Source organism: Chiroxiphia lanceolata, chromosome 6 (genome assembly GCF_009829145.1).
Source record: "Chiroxiphia lanceolata isolate bChiLan1 chromosome 6, bChiLan1.pri, whole genome shotgun sequence".
Lineage (NCBI taxonomy): Eukaryota > Metazoa > Chordata > Aves > Passeriformes > Pipridae > Chiroxiphia > Chiroxiphia lanceolata.
The window spans coordinates 26452236-26469002 of NC_045642.1; the positions used below are offsets into that span (position 1 = coordinate 26452236).

General features: G+C 39.5%; 1 protein-coding gene across 8 annotated transcripts; it reads left to right on the top strand.

The window, feature by feature from the left end:
• Nucleotides 1–2263: 2263 nt before the first annotated feature.
• LOC116788921 (carbohydrate sulfotransferase 9-like) lies at nucleotides 2264–16214 on the top strand. Of its 8 annotated transcripts, XR_004357803.1 has the most exons (6): nucleotides 2264–2656; nucleotides 8561–8671; nucleotides 11541–11688; nucleotides 12133–12735; nucleotides 14966–15181; nucleotides 15368–16214. XR_004357803.1 is itself a non-coding variant. In XM_032692149.1 (5 exons), exons 4-5 carry the CDS (start codon nucleotides 11595–11597, stop codon nucleotides 12981–12983), a joined length of 945 nt encoding a protein of 314 aa, XP_032548040.1. In that variant the 5' UTR covers nucleotides 2264–2656; nucleotides 8561–8671; nucleotides 10161–10284; nucleotides 11541–11594; the 3' UTR covers nucleotides 12984–16214. The 8 variants fall into 8 exon arrangements, 6 of the variants coding, with proteins under 6 accessions (XP_032548040.1, XP_032548042.1, XP_032548044.1 ...); XR_004357802.1 differs by having other exon boundaries at nucleotides 12133–15181; XM_032692149.1 differs by adding an exon at nucleotides 10161–10284 and having other exon boundaries at nucleotides 12133–16214.
• The last annotated feature ends 553 nt before the right edge of the window (nucleotides 16215–16767 follow it).

The following is a 16767-nucleotide window of genomic DNA, read 5'->3' on the forward strand; positions in this document are numbered from 1 at the left end:
CCTCTTACAAATACTTGATATTTTCATTTATTCTAGTATTTTTCCAGAACTGGTCTCTTCCTCATTTCTTGACTTTTTTAAGGCGAGCACTGCGTTCTCCTCTTCACACATTTCTCACACGACTTCTGAGAGTTTTCGGACTCAGCTAACAGATCTGAGCTTGTTTATCTCTATTCTCAAGGTATCTTAATATGCACTTCTCATTATGTATAGAGCTCATTTCACCTTTTTAGCTGCCTATGAAATAGCCATCTATATCTGTACAGGGGAGTAAGCTCCTATTTCAGTCAAGGGAGACAGTGCACCAACTAGAGCGTTCTTCTGGAGAGAGGCTGTAGAGGTATACTTGAGGATGAGGTGAACTGCAGTATCTTCAAATTATTTTCAGTTCTGTTCTTTCCCCTTTTAGATAGATTCTTTCTTACTGAGTTTACTTATTAGTCATGTAATTACAGTTCACCCTTTTGTGAAGAGTTATAGAAAACTGCAGCCTTCTGCAAGTGAACTATCACTAGGTTTTTCTTTTCCTGACAGATTTGTTTTCTTGCTATCTCTTATATTCATGGGTTTTTTGCAGTTAAATTTGTGCTTTATCCTTTATGACTTTGTTTCAGCATCTTGTGCTATTTTTTCATACTTGTCCTTAGGAGTTTGACCTGGTTTCCACTTTCTGTACATTTCTTTCTTGTGTTTCAGGTCATTGAAGACAGTGTTCCTTAGCAAAGTTGATTTCTGATTATACTTCCTATCCTCCTACCGTGTGGAATTGTTTGTGTTTGTACCCTAAACATAATTTCTTTAAGGAACTGCCAACTCTACTGAATTCCTTCTGCTTTAGCCATTTTTCCCATGAGAACTTACCTTCCAGTTCCCAGGGTTTATTAGAGCCTTCTTGTATAGAGTCCATTGGGTTTGAATTGATCTTGCCTCTTGTTTTTCATCTATAAAAATAGTATATATTATCACAGCTACCCTCAACCAAATTACCTTTGCCCTTATATTCCCGACCATCCTCTTTCTTGGTTGCTTAGCAAGGCAGCCTCTTGGCAGGCTGCTCTTGAAGCACTTGGCAGGCTCTAAGAGCTGCTGTAGACCGTAGGCAGGGAGTGGTTAAATGCTGCTCATTATACCTAGAGAGACACAGCACATTGCTTTGTAATGTGCAACTGGAGATGCTCACCTAAACACTCACAGGAAAACACTGGCAACTTTTACTTGGGCATTTAATCAAAACACAGAAAAATACTACGTGTACAGAGTGTTTCAGATGCTCTCCTGTGAAAGCATCTGTGCCCAGCCTTGAAATTCAGGTAAGGAGAAGACAAAACCTTTCCCCTATTTCCTTTGCAGACCTACACATAAAATTGAAATAATGTGTCTCTCTGGACTGATCTTTCCTTGTCTGAATCTTTATTTCCTATTTACCGTCACTCAGAGGAATGGAAAAATCTCCACTGAGGGTGTCTGATTGGTGAGTAAAATTGGATTGTTAGTAGCTTTTCATGTCACTGTGATTTTCTAAGTGTAGGCAAATCTCTGCAAAGAGAGATTTCTTTGTCAGAGTTGATTGTTGGGAAGTTTTTTATTTATATACTTAGAAATTTCATAAAATCTTTCAAGAAATAAGCTGAGATATTGTTTAGCTTTTGAAATCACACCATGATGAAATGAATCTATAAAGGATTTTTTGGCAGTCCTACTCATTGCAATAGCTTTCATCAGTTAAGAAGTTGATGCTACAAGGATTCTGGTGCCTGAAATGAAGTGGCAAAGGCTTTCATTCACTTTCTGGCTTTGTTAAGGGTGATATGCATCTTGACTCTTCTAATTTCCATACAGTTTGCAGCTATTTGGATTTTGTCATATTTCAAACATTTCAGCAGAAATTTTACAGGCTAGATATCTGCCTCAGGTTATTTTTGAAAACCTTTGAGCAAAAATAGTTTATAGATTTTTATACAGGGAATCTGTGCTCTTTTTTCTCATCTTAATTGGTTCCAGTGACCTTTCTTCTAAGAAGTTCGGGTACATTACAGGCTTTGAAATAAGCATTTGAAAAATGAGGTTAGGAGGCTTCCTCCTGTACATTCTCAGTGAAACCTCTGCTGGACTGAGATTGCACAAGAGAGTAAACCATCCCTTTTAAATAGCAAGGCAAACATGAGGAAGACATTTGAGGGAAAATTGTTGAGGATCATTGGCAAAATAGATTCAGAGAACAAAATCAGCAGGAAGAAACTGTGCCTTGACAAGTAGTGTGAAAATTGATGTGGGAGGCAAAGAAAAGGAAAATGTGTCAGTTTAGTTTGGGAGATACCAAAATAGCTGTAGGACCTGAAATGCAGAGCCTGGAACTAGCTGAGTAGAGAAGTGAGAGCGAGAAGCAGTAGGGCTGCGTGGGAAGCTTGGAAGTAGAAGGAGAGACAGTTCTGATGAGCTGGACTCGGAAGTGTGGTTGGCGTAGGGGGCTGTGAGGCTGACTGAGGAGACTAAGGGAGGAGTCTGGCAGTGGGAGCCAGCAAGGAGCTGGCTTGTGCATGAAGAAGACGGAACAGCAGAATCAGGGTGAGATCTAATGGGTGTTTGGGAAGCTGGAAAACGGGATTTGCTGGGCAAGCTGCCTGGGGATGATATGAGGAAGGCTTTTGGAAGTGCGGTGAGGATTTGCTGGAGACTGTGTTAAAATTTTGCCTGAGAAGTGGAAGCGGGGACTGGGGAAGAAGGGGTCACAGCTGAGACAGGGGCTAAGGGAAACGCTCGGGTGCAAATATATGTTCAGCAGGAGTGAAACAGTGTTGGAGTGCTCCTGGGGTGAGGAGTGCAAGGAGGTGGAACTGAGGGTAAAAGGACTGGAAGATTCTGGGCAGTCCATGCTGATGGTGGGAGCAGGGGAGGGAAGGGAGGAAGCTGTGCTAGGGATCATTGTCCTTCAGTGTCAGGAATGGCATCCTACATCTTGCTGTTTTGTTGCTGCTAGCAGGTAAGACTGGGTCTTGTCACTGTTGATGTTCAGAAGATGCTGCCACTATCAGTTATTTCATTAGAGTGGATATCATAAGGTTGGTCAAGAGAGCTGAATGATTCACCACTAACAATGATTTTTGTGCATGTTGTTATGATACCACATGAATACATTTTTCAATAGCTTTGTAACACTAGGTTTTTAAAGAAACAAGATGTTCCACACAACTTGACACAGTTCACAGGATGATTATGCTCTTGAGACACTCAAGGTCTGTGCAGTAGGATCCCCGCTATCTACAACAGATGAGGGAAGGTGTGCAATGAATCAGGCAAGAAGTTTTAGGATGAGTCTTTGTGTTCTTTGTCTGCTGTAACAATCCCATGTGGGGCACCCACCTTTTCAGAGACTCACTGACTGTCCATTCTCCATTTTTTGGGTACTTCAACAAGCTCTGGAAACCAGATTTGCAGATCTTTTGAGCATTTCTATCTGTAACTGAATCAGCAAGACTACTTTGAGCTTACAGTGTATTGTAACATCAAATACTCTGAAATGTCAGGTCTTTAGTTTCAAGACTGTTTTGCCAAAAGCCAGCAGATACTTCATTTTATGCTCTATGATTTAGCTCACCACTTTAATCCTACTGTCTCCAAACTTCTTAATGTTTGATACTGCATGTGCCATAGCATGATGTAAAAACACGTTTCATAAAAACAGACTTTAAACATAACACTTCTGCTCAACAGCTTGCCCTGCAATACAGTGGAGAACAAAAAGGAAAGGAAAAATAGGCCTAGGTTCATGTAGGAAGAGAGAAGAAGGTATACAAAACAGTTTGTCAGTAAGTGTCAGGATGTTTTGGGCAAAGAGGTTATTTCTGTAAAAGAGCAGACACCAAATCACTGGTATAAGGGCTTGCACCCGATTCCTACAAAGGAGTCTTTGGAGGAGTATAAAAAAGGAAGAGCAAAGGGGGAATGAGAGTAAAGGTATGTTTTTGGACAGAAACATTGTTGGATTGTAAAAATTAGGTTCAAAATCTGGACTAGAATGACAGAAGAAGCTGGAGGAAATAGGACCAAAAAGGAAAATAATTTAAGCAGAAACATTTTGTAATCACTGGAGTGTAAAAAGAGAAAGAGTGATTGTAGCTGTCATCAATTATTGTTGAGGGGTAGTAGTGGAAAGGATACAAGGATATAATGAGGTGAACAGCAGCTGGGAGGTTGCCTGGGGGCTGTGTGCTAAGCAGCCAGGACTGTTACATGACAGTTGAGGCTTTGCTATTTGGTGTGCAATGGTAGGAATGAATGAATCAAGTTTACACAGGGAGGTGAAAAGCAGGAGGGGGCAAAGAGGATCTAGGGCTGAGACAAGGTGGGTAGACTTGAATCGGAAGTAAAACATTGCTATTACTGACAGTAACTGAGAAGAGAAATATCAGAGGGTACAGTAAGACATATGAAAAGGCAGAGAATTAGTTATATACATGAGAAAAGCAGAAGGATTTTGTAAGGCCCACCTCTCATGAAACAAGCCTGGAAGGAGATTATTCGTTGCTACTGTGGCTGTGGCTGGTGTGCATCATTCTAAACTTTTCTTCCCTACTGCTTTTTCTCCCTTTCTTCCTCCTTTCCAAGTCTTTGAGGGTCATCTAGATTCCCTAAAAGAAAGTGGTGACGTTTGCTGTCCTATGATTGGTTTTGCATTGATTTAATTGGCAGTTGATACGTGCATGGGATTCTGAATTAAGTTTTAGATAAAAAAGCCTCACAGCCCATTACCAGATGTCAGACCCCAAAATCACTGACAGGGCACTGCCCAGTCCCCTGGGGCTGTCCCCACCCCGCCCACAGCCCACGGCCCCATGTCAGCCTCCTGAGGCCATCAGTCCCTGCCCAAGCTATGCTGCAGCAGGACTGGTCTCCAGCTTCCCAGGGCCAGCCAGGTCTCTACACGGAACCTGTCCATATTTAGGAAATCAAAAATCCTTGACCTTTCTGGCTACAGATACAGGAAGAAAAAGAGAGACAAGTTTGATCACATAGTAAGGATTGGGTTCCAGTGTATGAATGACTGCAGTGTATATAATCTCATTCCTCTTTAGATGACTGTGGTAATTTATTGAATAATTTGCGTATTCCTTTGTATACTCATTTCTTTGAATTTGTTCTTCTTCACCTTCGCTTCACTGAATTATACTTTGTGTCTTTTTCAGTCCAAATCTCAACCTCCCTTTTCCACAATGTTTTCAGAGCCAGCTACACAGCCTTTCTATTTCCCTTGGCCCCAACTCTGCCACTTTTCTTCTGGTTGCTGCTTCCTGTCTCTGGGAGCTTTTCTGTCAGACTCAGTGCTGCCTTTTCCCTTTTTTTCTCCTTACTTTAGTTCTTTTCATACCCAAATTGACTCTTCCTTTCCCTTGCTCCTTTGTGGGCTGGTTGGTAACAGTTTTAGTACACTGGCATCCTAACTGGTGTTGGCATCCCTGAAAAGGAAGATTTTAAGGAGTGATTTTAGGTGAAAAATGTAGTGGTTCTGTAGGTGCTTCATAAACTTTGTCCAAAATGCAAGGGCAGCAGAGGAGAAAGTGGGAGCTGTTTGTTTGTTAACAGGGACTAATGGTAGCAGGGACTAGCAGTAAGACTGATGAGAAGGTAAAGTTGAGCTTTTAACACTGCATGAGAAATTGTAGATAAAGAAAAATCTTGGAAGGCAAGACAAGGCGATGATATGGAATGAAATAGAGAAGAAGCTAAAAGACAGGCATAAGACGTGGTGTAAGGAGAATAACAAGCAGATTAATGATGACAATGAGGAAGGTAGCACTATAGTTGCTGAGACCAGAAAGAAATCTGATGCAGTAATGGAGGGCTGAGATGACCACTGCAGAGAACAAGAGTTTTAGCTTGTGCCCTGTAATGGAAATTGTGACTTTGTACCCACCTCAGTGCTCTAAGTGTGCTATTCTATAGGAAACCTTTGTCAATCTTTTACTCAGTAGCCCCCAGCCAAGCTCATATATTGTCTAAGCTTGTACCTTTTCTCACCTAACAACTTTTAGCCTTTACTGCAAATGAGATGATGTCAGACCCTGTCTCTTGCTGACAAAATGTTGACAAGAGTTCTTCTAACTCTTGGCTGTCTGCAACCTGCTTGAGGTTCCTAATCCATTAGTGATTTTCCATTTCATGGACCAAGCCAGCCTGGCTGCTAAGTTTCTGGGGTCTTCCTCCCTCCTATCCATCCATCACAAATTGTACAGAAACAAGGGCGATGCAGATTTGGTTGAACAAGGCTCTTGCTCTTGTAATTCACCCTGATGCAACAGCACACTCAGAACTACATCCAGCAGAGCTTGTTTTTCCTGTTCATTTTATATTATGGCTGTTCCTGGGGGGTTTCTACACGTCATCCCCTCCTCACCTTCTATGTACCCATGTACATATCAGTATGTACGTGTTTGCAATTGTCTTTTTGAAGGGATTAACAGGGCTTAAGTACAGAATGGGGCTCAGCAACTGAGAATGTTATCTGTTTCCAGAGGTTTTCCCTACCTTCCACTGAGTTGCCCTACTGGTACCTTTTTTTACTTCTGGCTTCAAATGTATCAGGAACATAAATAAGTATTGTTGTAATTTCATTCTTTTAATCTGGGAAGTCCCACTTATCGTCAAGTAGGGTGCAGAGGATCACCCCACATGCTCAGCTCTGACCAAGGTCTGTCTGTGAAAAATTAGCTTGAGACACACCTTTGTAAATTTATCACCTGGAGATTTTAAATCCTTATCAACCAACTTAGTTAGTTTACTTTGAGCAAATAATATGCCAGTGTAACTGATATTAATGGTTCTGAACTACACATGCTTGTGTATATATATGTACACACACATGTGTGCATATGTTTCTGTACTTGGGTAATAGGGGCCATACATTAAGATTTAATAATATTCAATACTTCCAGCTATAATATTACTTATAGTTTATAAAAGTATCAAAATATTGTTTTTTCAGTCTGCTTTTTTTATTTAATATTTCTTTAAATACTGCGATTTTTCAATTGCAATGATTCAACAGTTCCAGGAGAAGGATTAGTGAATGCTATATTATGAGAGAATGCTATATTATGAATCTTTGTTTCAGCAGGTCAAGGACAGAACAAAGGACCAGTGATACCTGTTCAAGGCAATGCAGTCTATTCTTTGTTGCCTGTTCTAGGAATAAATCTTTATGACAGAAGGAAGAACTTCAATCTGAGTGTGAAGTACTAGGTTGTGTACTCACATGACTTCATCATTAAATAACTTTATCATTTACCATTTTGGACTGTCTAAATATTTCCTAATTGAGAGTACTAAAGGTCTTGTTTTGATCAGGGGAAAAGGAGCTCATTCCAAACTCAAAGCTGGTGGTTGGATAAGTGTGAGTGGTTGTGATGTAACTACACATGGTCAAACAGTTAAAGTCCAGCCCAGTAACAAATATGTGGGATTATTGCAGAAGTTCTGATATCACAAATGTAAATCAAGTATGAGCCAAATGAACCAAGAGAAAGCAATGTAACAGAAAAAAATATCCAATAACTCCAGCACATGACATTTTTGTGAGACCCCTGGAAAAGTACAATCTCCTAATTGAGACAGAGAGCTCTTCTGAGTCAAACCGTCTAGCCTGACATACAGGGGATATGCGAGTAGGTTGCTAGCCACTCCTCCATACCCAGTGTAGCATATAGAAAAGGGAGATGCTGAAAGTAATTAAAAGCAGAGATTTGTCAGAAATGTCTTGAAGTAAACAGAAAGATGGAAAGAATATTTTATGGTCAGCAAACTTGAGAACAAAGATAAGAACAACAGGATACAATTTTTTTGGTTTTATCATAAGGAGTGTGTATATTAGGAAGAAAAGAATCTTAACAATGGAATAGTAGAGGGAGATGTAGAATTATCAGCAGTGCAAAGAAAATTGGAATTCAGGCTTCAGGCCTTTTTCCCCATCTTGCACATGCATGAGAATATTGGCATTTCTTCTTCAATAATCTACACACACCCACCCAACTATGTGTAACAAGAACAAAGCAGATTAATGCCTTATATTTAGTTTTTAGTATTTTTTCCTCTAGGGTTATGTTAGTTCTAAAGAGACAGTTAGACAAAGTCTCCTTGTTTTGTTACTTTTCACTAGAAGAGGTTTCTGTTGGGGTTTTTTTGAGTCTTATTATACTGTCTTTCTATTTTGCCTATGGAAGCACATACTGCTGCTCTTTGGTTACAGCAGAATTAGTCTATGTAATATGGAGTTGTTATGTTAATAGACTCACCGCTCCTTGACTTAGGAATGCCTTGAAGTTACCTAAAATCACACTTAATTCAAGGTAGGATTAACTCATTACATTTAAAATAGCAAACACAATTAAAAGCATCTTGAAAAGACATAATAGATCGAAGGAATAGTTCATCTGATTTACTGACACTGACACCTACTGACAAAAGTGCTTTTTGTTTTGGATTTTTTTCCCTCCTTTTAAATTTCCGTGTGACTTGTCCCTCTTCTGACAAAATGGCTCTCAGAGTTTTCTTTCCTCCTGTTCCTCAGGTTTCTCTTAAGTGATTTTCATGATTGGAAACCTTACATTACACAGAACTCCATACTGGGTTCTCCCATCAGAGAACGTCTTCTGAAGAAGCCTTCGGACTTCATCGTAAGGTAGCTTTACTGAATTGGCATGTTCATGTCACTTGTTGAGGGCAGTGTTAGCTCTTACCACCAGTCTGCACTTTGAAGTTTTCTAAGGAGTCCAGACAGACTTCACCTGTCATCTTGGAGCTCATTCTAGCCATCCTTACGGTCTGACCATACTGAATTAAGTTAAAGATTCTCTTGTTTCCACAAATAAACATAAGTCTTAGAAGAGGAGTTTAACCAACTCTGTGGTGGGTTGACCTTGGCTGGATGCCAGGTGCCCACCCAGCCACTCTATTACTCCCCTTCCCAGCCAGACAGGGGAGAGAGTAAGGTGGAAAACAACTTGTGGGTTGGGATAAGGCAGTTTATTTAAAGCAAAAGCAAAGCAGAAGCTTGCTTGCACAAAAGCAAAGCAAAGCAAAAGATAGGAGAGTTTATTCTCTACTGCCCATGAGCAGCGATGTCCGGCCACTCCCGAGAAGCAGAGCTCCAGCACACGTGACAGTTCCTCAGCAGGCAGCCGTTGGAGACTATGAATGCTTTTGCCTCAGCTTTTATATCTGAGGTCATATGGTCTGGAATATCCCTTTGTTCAGTTTGGGTCAGCTGACCTACTTGGGTCCCCTCTCAGGATCTTGGCCTTGATTGAGGAAGGAATGTTACAGTGTTGATGCTGTGCTCAGCAGTAGCCAGAACACCACTGTGTTATCAACACCCTTCTAGCTACCAAAGCAAAGCACAGCACTGTGAGGGCTACTGTGGGGAAATGAACTCCAGCTCAGCCAGACCCAATACAGTCTCCTAAATGGGTTCTTTCCCCCAAGGAAGTAAGTCTCTCCTATTTCCCTCTTGTGACTCATTGACATGTTTCAACATGAAATATGTCTTATAGCAGACCTTATATTCCCTACCGGTAGTGTAATTAACAAATACATATGATACAAGTATCTAATTAGAGTAAAATTAATCCAGTTCATTTTCTGACTCCTGAGACAGGTATGATAACTATTACTTCTCTGAGGTGACAGCATTTAAAGTGAATGAAGCCCAATCTCATCTAAGCATACTCTAACAAGGAGTCCCTATACCGAAGTATTTAGTGTCATATTTGTTTTAATTGCTACACAGCGTGAAATTGTGTCTTTAAAACGCTTCTGAAAAAGAACAAAAAGGAAACACTCAGTCTTGGACCTCATGAGATCAATGAACAATCTGACTGACTTTAACTGGTTTTGAAAACAGCCCCTGATGCATTAGGACTCAATGGATCTCACTGTGAAGTGAGAATTGATGTGCAGTGAAGAAAAGGTTAAAGGAAGATCTTCCCATAATTTTTCTTGTAGCCCTTACCATGGTCTTATGCAGCCAGGAAAATGAAACAGTATTGGCTAAGTGCCGTTATGTGTAAGAATACTGCATTAATTTGAGTAAGTATTGTAACAGTTTAATGTAAATACAAGTACATTTTTAATATAGAGATAATGAACATTCATCCCCCTCCATTCCTCAGGTCATGCCTACACTAAGAGAGATTTAGTTACCAGTAATGCTGTTAACTGTATAAGTCTGCAGATATTCTGGTATAGATGTGTGTTATAATCACCTGTCAGCCCTGAAACAAAGAAGCCTTGTGTGTAAGTACAATTTCAGCAATTTAAGTAGTGCTGACTCTACTGCTGTCTGAGAACATACAAGAATCCATTTGCCATTATGGCAGCTAGGGTTTATGTACATCCACACATTGGTAGCACACAAATAACTTCCAAAATGATCCTATTGTATCTTGTAGAAACAATTCAAATATGAAGAATTGAAAAAAATTAAGTTGCACCCTTGAGAAATCCAAGCAAAGATGTTTTTATTGCCAGCAGGTTCAGGGTGAAAAATTGAAAAGCAGAAAATGAAAACAGTATTGCTTGACTTTTTTTGATGATGAAGACTCTATGGGACAGAAAGAGAATGTCACATTTGCCAGCAGTTATTGCTTTGCACTTAATTTTGCAACTTCAAATAAAAACACACTAATGAAGAGCTTTCTACTGGGGGAAACAGAGTAAGATTGCACAGAGGACTTAGTTAGTCTCTATCCATTAAGTGCAAGGAAACAGAATAAGTGATCACGGGAGAGGGAATATGTCATATTGGACTGCATTTGCCTTCTCTCCTTTTATCTGTGAACACGGAAAAACACCTTTTCTGTAGTTTTCTCTGCTGCTTCTATATGTTTCCTGTCATATGAACCATTTTGGGGCTCTTATGCTGCAGCAGCAATGGCAGCAAACACATATATGATGCACTGTCTTCGGAGAAAGGGAATGGGAGAATTCATCCATTGTTAGTTGTTAGGATTCTCTGAAGGAATAGGGACGAGTTTCTCCTGCAGTGATTATTGATTTATTTGTACAAAGTGGAAAGCTTCAGGGCAATAGATGGAAAGAAACTCATTCTGAAGGTGTCGTAGGCTTTGCAGATATGCCTGTCACAGGTTATAGAGAACTTTGTATTCCCATATTCTAAAGGTTATAAAAAAGTATGACTCTGTAATCCTAAATGAAGATACTGTTACCCAATGTGAAAGAATAGAAAGTCTGCTTGGCAGCTTTAAACAACAGCTTTAAAAGAGAAGAAGGGAGAAGTATTTGCTCATAAACATGTCATTGTTCTGAGAAAGGGGTGAATTGTGGAATATTATGAAATATTTGTCTGTTTAATTTAACAGTATAATTGTGGTGAGTTTCTTCCATAAGAGAATTTTTACTTATTAACAAAGCCTATTTTTATAAGGCTTGAAAGGTCTTTCTGCTATCATAAATCTGTAAGAGAATTACATGTTATCTTTGTTATATCAGTCACATGAAGTCTAACTTGTATCATCTTTCCTTGTTGACAGAAAGACAGATTTCCACTTTAGAAATCACATCATACTCCTTCTTGTGAAAATAATATGAACCAGAAAGTGATAGTTTTCCTTCTCCCAAATTTTATATTTGGGATATTTCTTTTTGGATTTTTCTGTAAGAGACAAAAAACCCTAACAGGTGAGTAAAGAAATTATCAACAATAAGACCTCATGTTTTATAGAACGAGGGACACCTTTGCCAAATGTGTTAGAAAGTAACTATGGAGCCTAAGTGATAAACAATACTATGAAAACACCAAGGCCCTGTCACTGTGATAGCTATCTTAGCAACATATGAGAGGAAGAACATTACAAAAACATGATGTTAGAGCATCAGACTTGCTTAGACTAATAGTGCTAACATGCTGAAAGTTTTAATTTTAATAAACTTTTCACTAAGTAGTGTAATTTATTGCATGTTTGCCATGGGGGAGACCAGTGACAGTAAACAAAAAATTGGTTTTAGCACCTTCATTAGTTTCTGTAAACAGGGTGATAGATTGAGTGCTATGATTATCACAAATAAAGAGACTCAAACAAGCATATTTCATTGAAATGGTTTAAATTTTTTCCTTGATTGCAGGTGCTTTTCCCGATCCTGCTGAAAATTGGGTGGCGATTCAAAATGGTCGCAAAAGCACACTGGCTTCTGTCTGCCTGAAGAACAACCTTAATAAATTAAAAAGCAGATTGAATTCTCATGTTGCAAACCAGCTGTTTGTGGAGCACAAGCATAAATTTATCTACTGTGAGGTGCCCAAGGTAGGCTGCTCCAACTGGAAGAGAACTATTTTTCTTCTCCAAGCAGACTTGAATGCAGAAGCTTCTGAAATCGAGCACGACCACATCCACCAAACATCGCTGATCAAAAAGTTGGTGTCTTATCCTCCTGCCATACAAAAGGAATTTCTAAACAATTACACCAAAGTGATGTTCACCAGACATCCCTTGGAACGGCTGGTTTCAGCTTATAGAGACAAACTTCTGCATTCTGAGCCGTTCTACAGTATCACTGTTGCTAACGAGATTAGGGCAATGTTCAGGAAAAATAAAAATTCTTCTGAAAAAGTGAGTTTCCAGGAGTTTGTCAACTTCATTATAGCAAAACCGCCAAATACTCTTGACATTCACTGGAAACCAATGTTTCTGCTCTGTGATCCTTGCAACATTCACTATGATATTCTGGGTAAGTATGAAACTCTTGCATTAGACTCTGAGCATGTTCTGAAGGTCATTGGAGCACCAGAGAGCCTTCAGTACCCCAGTTTGAAGAGATATGGGTCCGAGAAACGAACTAATGGTGATATCACCTTGGAGTATCTCAGACAATTGACCTCAGAACAAATTGAGAAGATCAAAAAATTGTATCAGATGGATTTTTTTTTGTTTAACTATACTATGAAACATGAAGATTATTTTTCCCTGAATGACTAATGTAGGTTAAACAAAGAACAGTTTCCTTCATACAAAAATGGGCTGAACTTGTCCTCACAGGTGCTTGATAGGTGGGTTGGTGACTGACTGCTGCTGAGATTTTCCTGAAATTTGTAGATACGGTTTATCATTCTAAACACTCTTATAAAAAACCCTGCCACAATCTCTTGTACCATACAGTACTTTACCTATGAAATTATTGTCTTCCTGTTGATCATTAGTGGCATATGTTTGATTTGTGAAAACTGTTTATAAATGATAGATTTTGGTCCATTGGTAAGAGACAGGGGAAGGATGAAGAATGTTGTTTTTCACAATGAATATTTTAGAACACCATTTTTATATAAATTATTTTTTAATTAGAAAAAAGACATAAAAAGTAATAAATAATCTGCTTGAGAGTCAAACCACTCTTTGTCTGCAAGAGGCTTAATCATGAATCCTGTAAAAAAGGAGCAAATAACTTCAGATACTTGAAGCTGCATTACACAGAATCTAATACCTGATTATCTTCCCCTCTAGCAATGCTCTCATCACAGCCCACCAGTGTCATCCCTCAAGCAGCACAGTTGTCAGCAGTCAAGACAAAGTTTCCATCATAGCTCTTAAAAATTTTCTTATGAGCAGATCTGGTGTTCGTGGTGACTTTACAAACTCTTTTAACCACTTTTGTGAGCATTATGGTCTGATTTTAGAGGGAAGGTCTGAAAAATGCACCTTTTTTTTAAAAAAAAAATAGCGATACCTTGTAAACTATACAAATGGGGTGGTGCAGGATCTAAAATCTCAGTGGAAAGGTGACTCTTATTTAATTCTCCAAAAGCACGTACCACACAGTCAAATGACTGCCCAGTCAGCACAGTGGGGACAATGTCTGGGCTTTCCTATTTGTGCCTGTTGGAGCCCATGAGCCCTTGGGACTTACCTGAGTATGGCACTTAGGCAGAGCTGGGTAACCTTGGATAATGCGCTTGTTCTACCTGTTCCTTTCTCACTTCACAGGAGAATGAGCATAAATAAATCGTGGAATTGTGGTGAGGGGAGCAATGAAACATGAGAGAAGCAACTCAAACCATTAGCCACTTCTTATATTCCTAAGTGACTTTTGTTTTAGATCACTGAGAAGTCTATGACTGCTACTATATTAAGCATGAGATTTGTCCCTTTTTTTTTTTAAAATCTATTGCCTAGTCACATTCAAAATTACTTTGTGGCCATGTTAATTGTAACAAGTTTTACAAAGTAATTGTGACTATTAGTACCACCTTTGGGGGATGTCAGTCTCTCAGGAGCTAACCTGAAAATCTCAAACGCACCGAGTTCCTCTCAGCTATATCTGCAAATGTACAAAGGCTGGCAGGCTAGTCTTGGACTTAAAGTTTGTTCTCACTTTTCATTACATAGAAAAGGACAGGGACAAAATTGCTTAATCTGCACTGCAGACACAGATTTGTACAGCCTTTGCTGCAAGCAGCATAGCTAAAGGAGAGGGAAAAGGAGAAGGTGAAAAACAGATGCAGTGGGATTTAAGTTTCAAGGGTTGTGAAGAGACTTCCCAGTGTAGGGAGTGGAATGCAGGGGTTATCTACTTCAGAGGAAGGTGCAGTGATATATTAGTCATCAGCTGGAGACAGTGATGGCCAGAGAAAGAAGCTGTCTGCATCCCTCCTTGACGGCAGTGGTACACACACCAGGACTACCATTCAGTACATCTGGCAGGCCTTGCATTGCTAACTATTTCATAAAGGGGGCAGATTTGGCACGAGGAGAGATCCAAAGTGAGAAGACCAGCAAGAACAGTGAACAATTATTTTCTAAAACATAGCCTATGATTTTATGAGGAATGATTCATGGTTCTGGATCTTAGCCTCACCACCCCCATATTTGATGTCCCCACAGCCCTAGTATCCCCTGATTACTGGATTACTCATGACACTCTGGAAACCCTGTAGTTCATGTAGATTTTTTTTTTTACTTTTTAGTTTTACTGAGGCAGAGGAAGCTGGAAATTACTTCCATCAAAGTTGAGGCTATGCAGAAGGATGCAGACTCTCTCTTTTTCCTGAATCAGAACCATCTCCAGCTACATGCTTCTGCTTTCTTTGACAGATCATGCACAGATAGAGGGGAATAAGATTTGCTTCATAACTCACTTCTACACAGTAGAGCTCTCCAGAGCTCTAAGTATATCTGAAGCTGTAAGTATATCTAAAAATACTTTAGTTTTCTGAAACAACCAGCCAGCCTAGGAAAACTCTGAAGAAATTATACTGACAGAGTTTGATAGGTGTCTTTGCTGTCAGCACTCTAGTGTTAACACCCCCCTCCAGTTTCTTGCTGTTAGATGTGAGTGGCTTTCTGTTCTTATTTCCTCTTTCGCACAGGATCACGTATTCTTCCCACAGCGGTGACAGAAAACTGATGGCTAATTCATTCATCACAAGTTCTAGTCAGTAACAAAAGTGTATCTATTGAAGCAGAAAAATCTCTGTAACTATTCACAAGGGACTTTGAGTTTTGATATTTGCCAATAGGAAACTCTAAGTAGCACATTGCCTTGAATCACTGGCTGCTGTAATGCAGGTGTGGCTCTGAACAAAAAAAACCTGCAGAGGACATGTGCGTGCATGTGTGCACATATTAACAACAGTTTTAGGAAACAGCAACATACAAGAATGGTATAAATTATGGATTATCAACAATAACAAAATGAAAATAATGGGTTGATATCTGTCGGAAAATAGAAAAAAATGCATTCTTGATATTGTAATGTAGTAAAAATTGATGTTGGCTCTGGACATTGTCCTAGTCAGCCCACGAGAATCGCAAGACACCTGTAAACTTTATGATGAAAATTATAACATGACTGTCTCTTTGTGGCCTGGGAGAGAGATTTCCTGTACTGTCTTCCCTAGAAGTGCACTGCCCAGAACAAGGCTCTAAACTGAGTTGGGCTCCTTCCTGGCTTTTCCCCAGAGAAGAACCTCCAGTGGAGCTTCTTTCCTTTGGATGCTAACTCGGGGTAATATTTTCCTGGGAGAAAAATGGGTGCTTGCTGTTGGGAGCAAGAGTGTAGGCAGCGTGGAAAGGCTCAGGGGTCCTGGGGTGGATTTGAAGGGGTAGGGAGTGTCATAATTCGTCTTCAGATTTATTATTATATGCCTGCAATATGACTATTGTTATATTTCATTGCTAATTACCTTAATAAACTGTAGTGAGTTAACACATTAATCTATTTGTTCATCCTTCTCAATAACATCTGTTTAAAAAACAAACCCATCTCAAAGTTGTTCTATCAAATCATAACATAGGCCACACACTATTAGACAACAATAAATACAAAGCCACTTAGCTCTGCTTCGCGACATTAATATAAATCTGTATCATAGGACTTTTAAAGAATAGAAAGAATTAGCAAACACTAATGTGTGCTCCAGTTGGAATGGAAGTAAGTGGAAAAAGGAAGAGAAACGAGAAATCTTGCAAGGTCAATCTTGTATCTTTCCTACAAATCTGTCAGCAGTGAGAAAATAAGAGAGACTTTTCCCATTCTTATGGAAATCCTCACACACACTCTTAGGATAAGTATCCACAAACCTGACGTTTATGAATATTTGACAGTTGATTAGTGTATGTCAGCAATGGAGACCATGTCACCAGTTGCTCCTTGAAGCAGGTGTTTCCTCCACTGAAAAATGATGATTCTACCTGTAATCAGTCATAATTTTTCACACAGTTTTGAATGTGAGTCTTAAAAGGTAAACTGTGATTAGTGGTTTCTTGT

Bases quoted from the DNA above. Each gene is read 5' to 3' on its own strand.
- LOC116788921 (XM_032692149.1), top strand. From the start codon at position 11,595: ATGAACCAGAAAGTGATAGTTTTCCTTCTCCCAAATTTTATATTTGGG. The intron at 11,689-12,132 runs GTGAGTAAAGAA...CCTTGATTGCAG, and splicing joins GAGACAAAAAACCCTAACAG to GTGCTTTTCCCGATCCTGCT.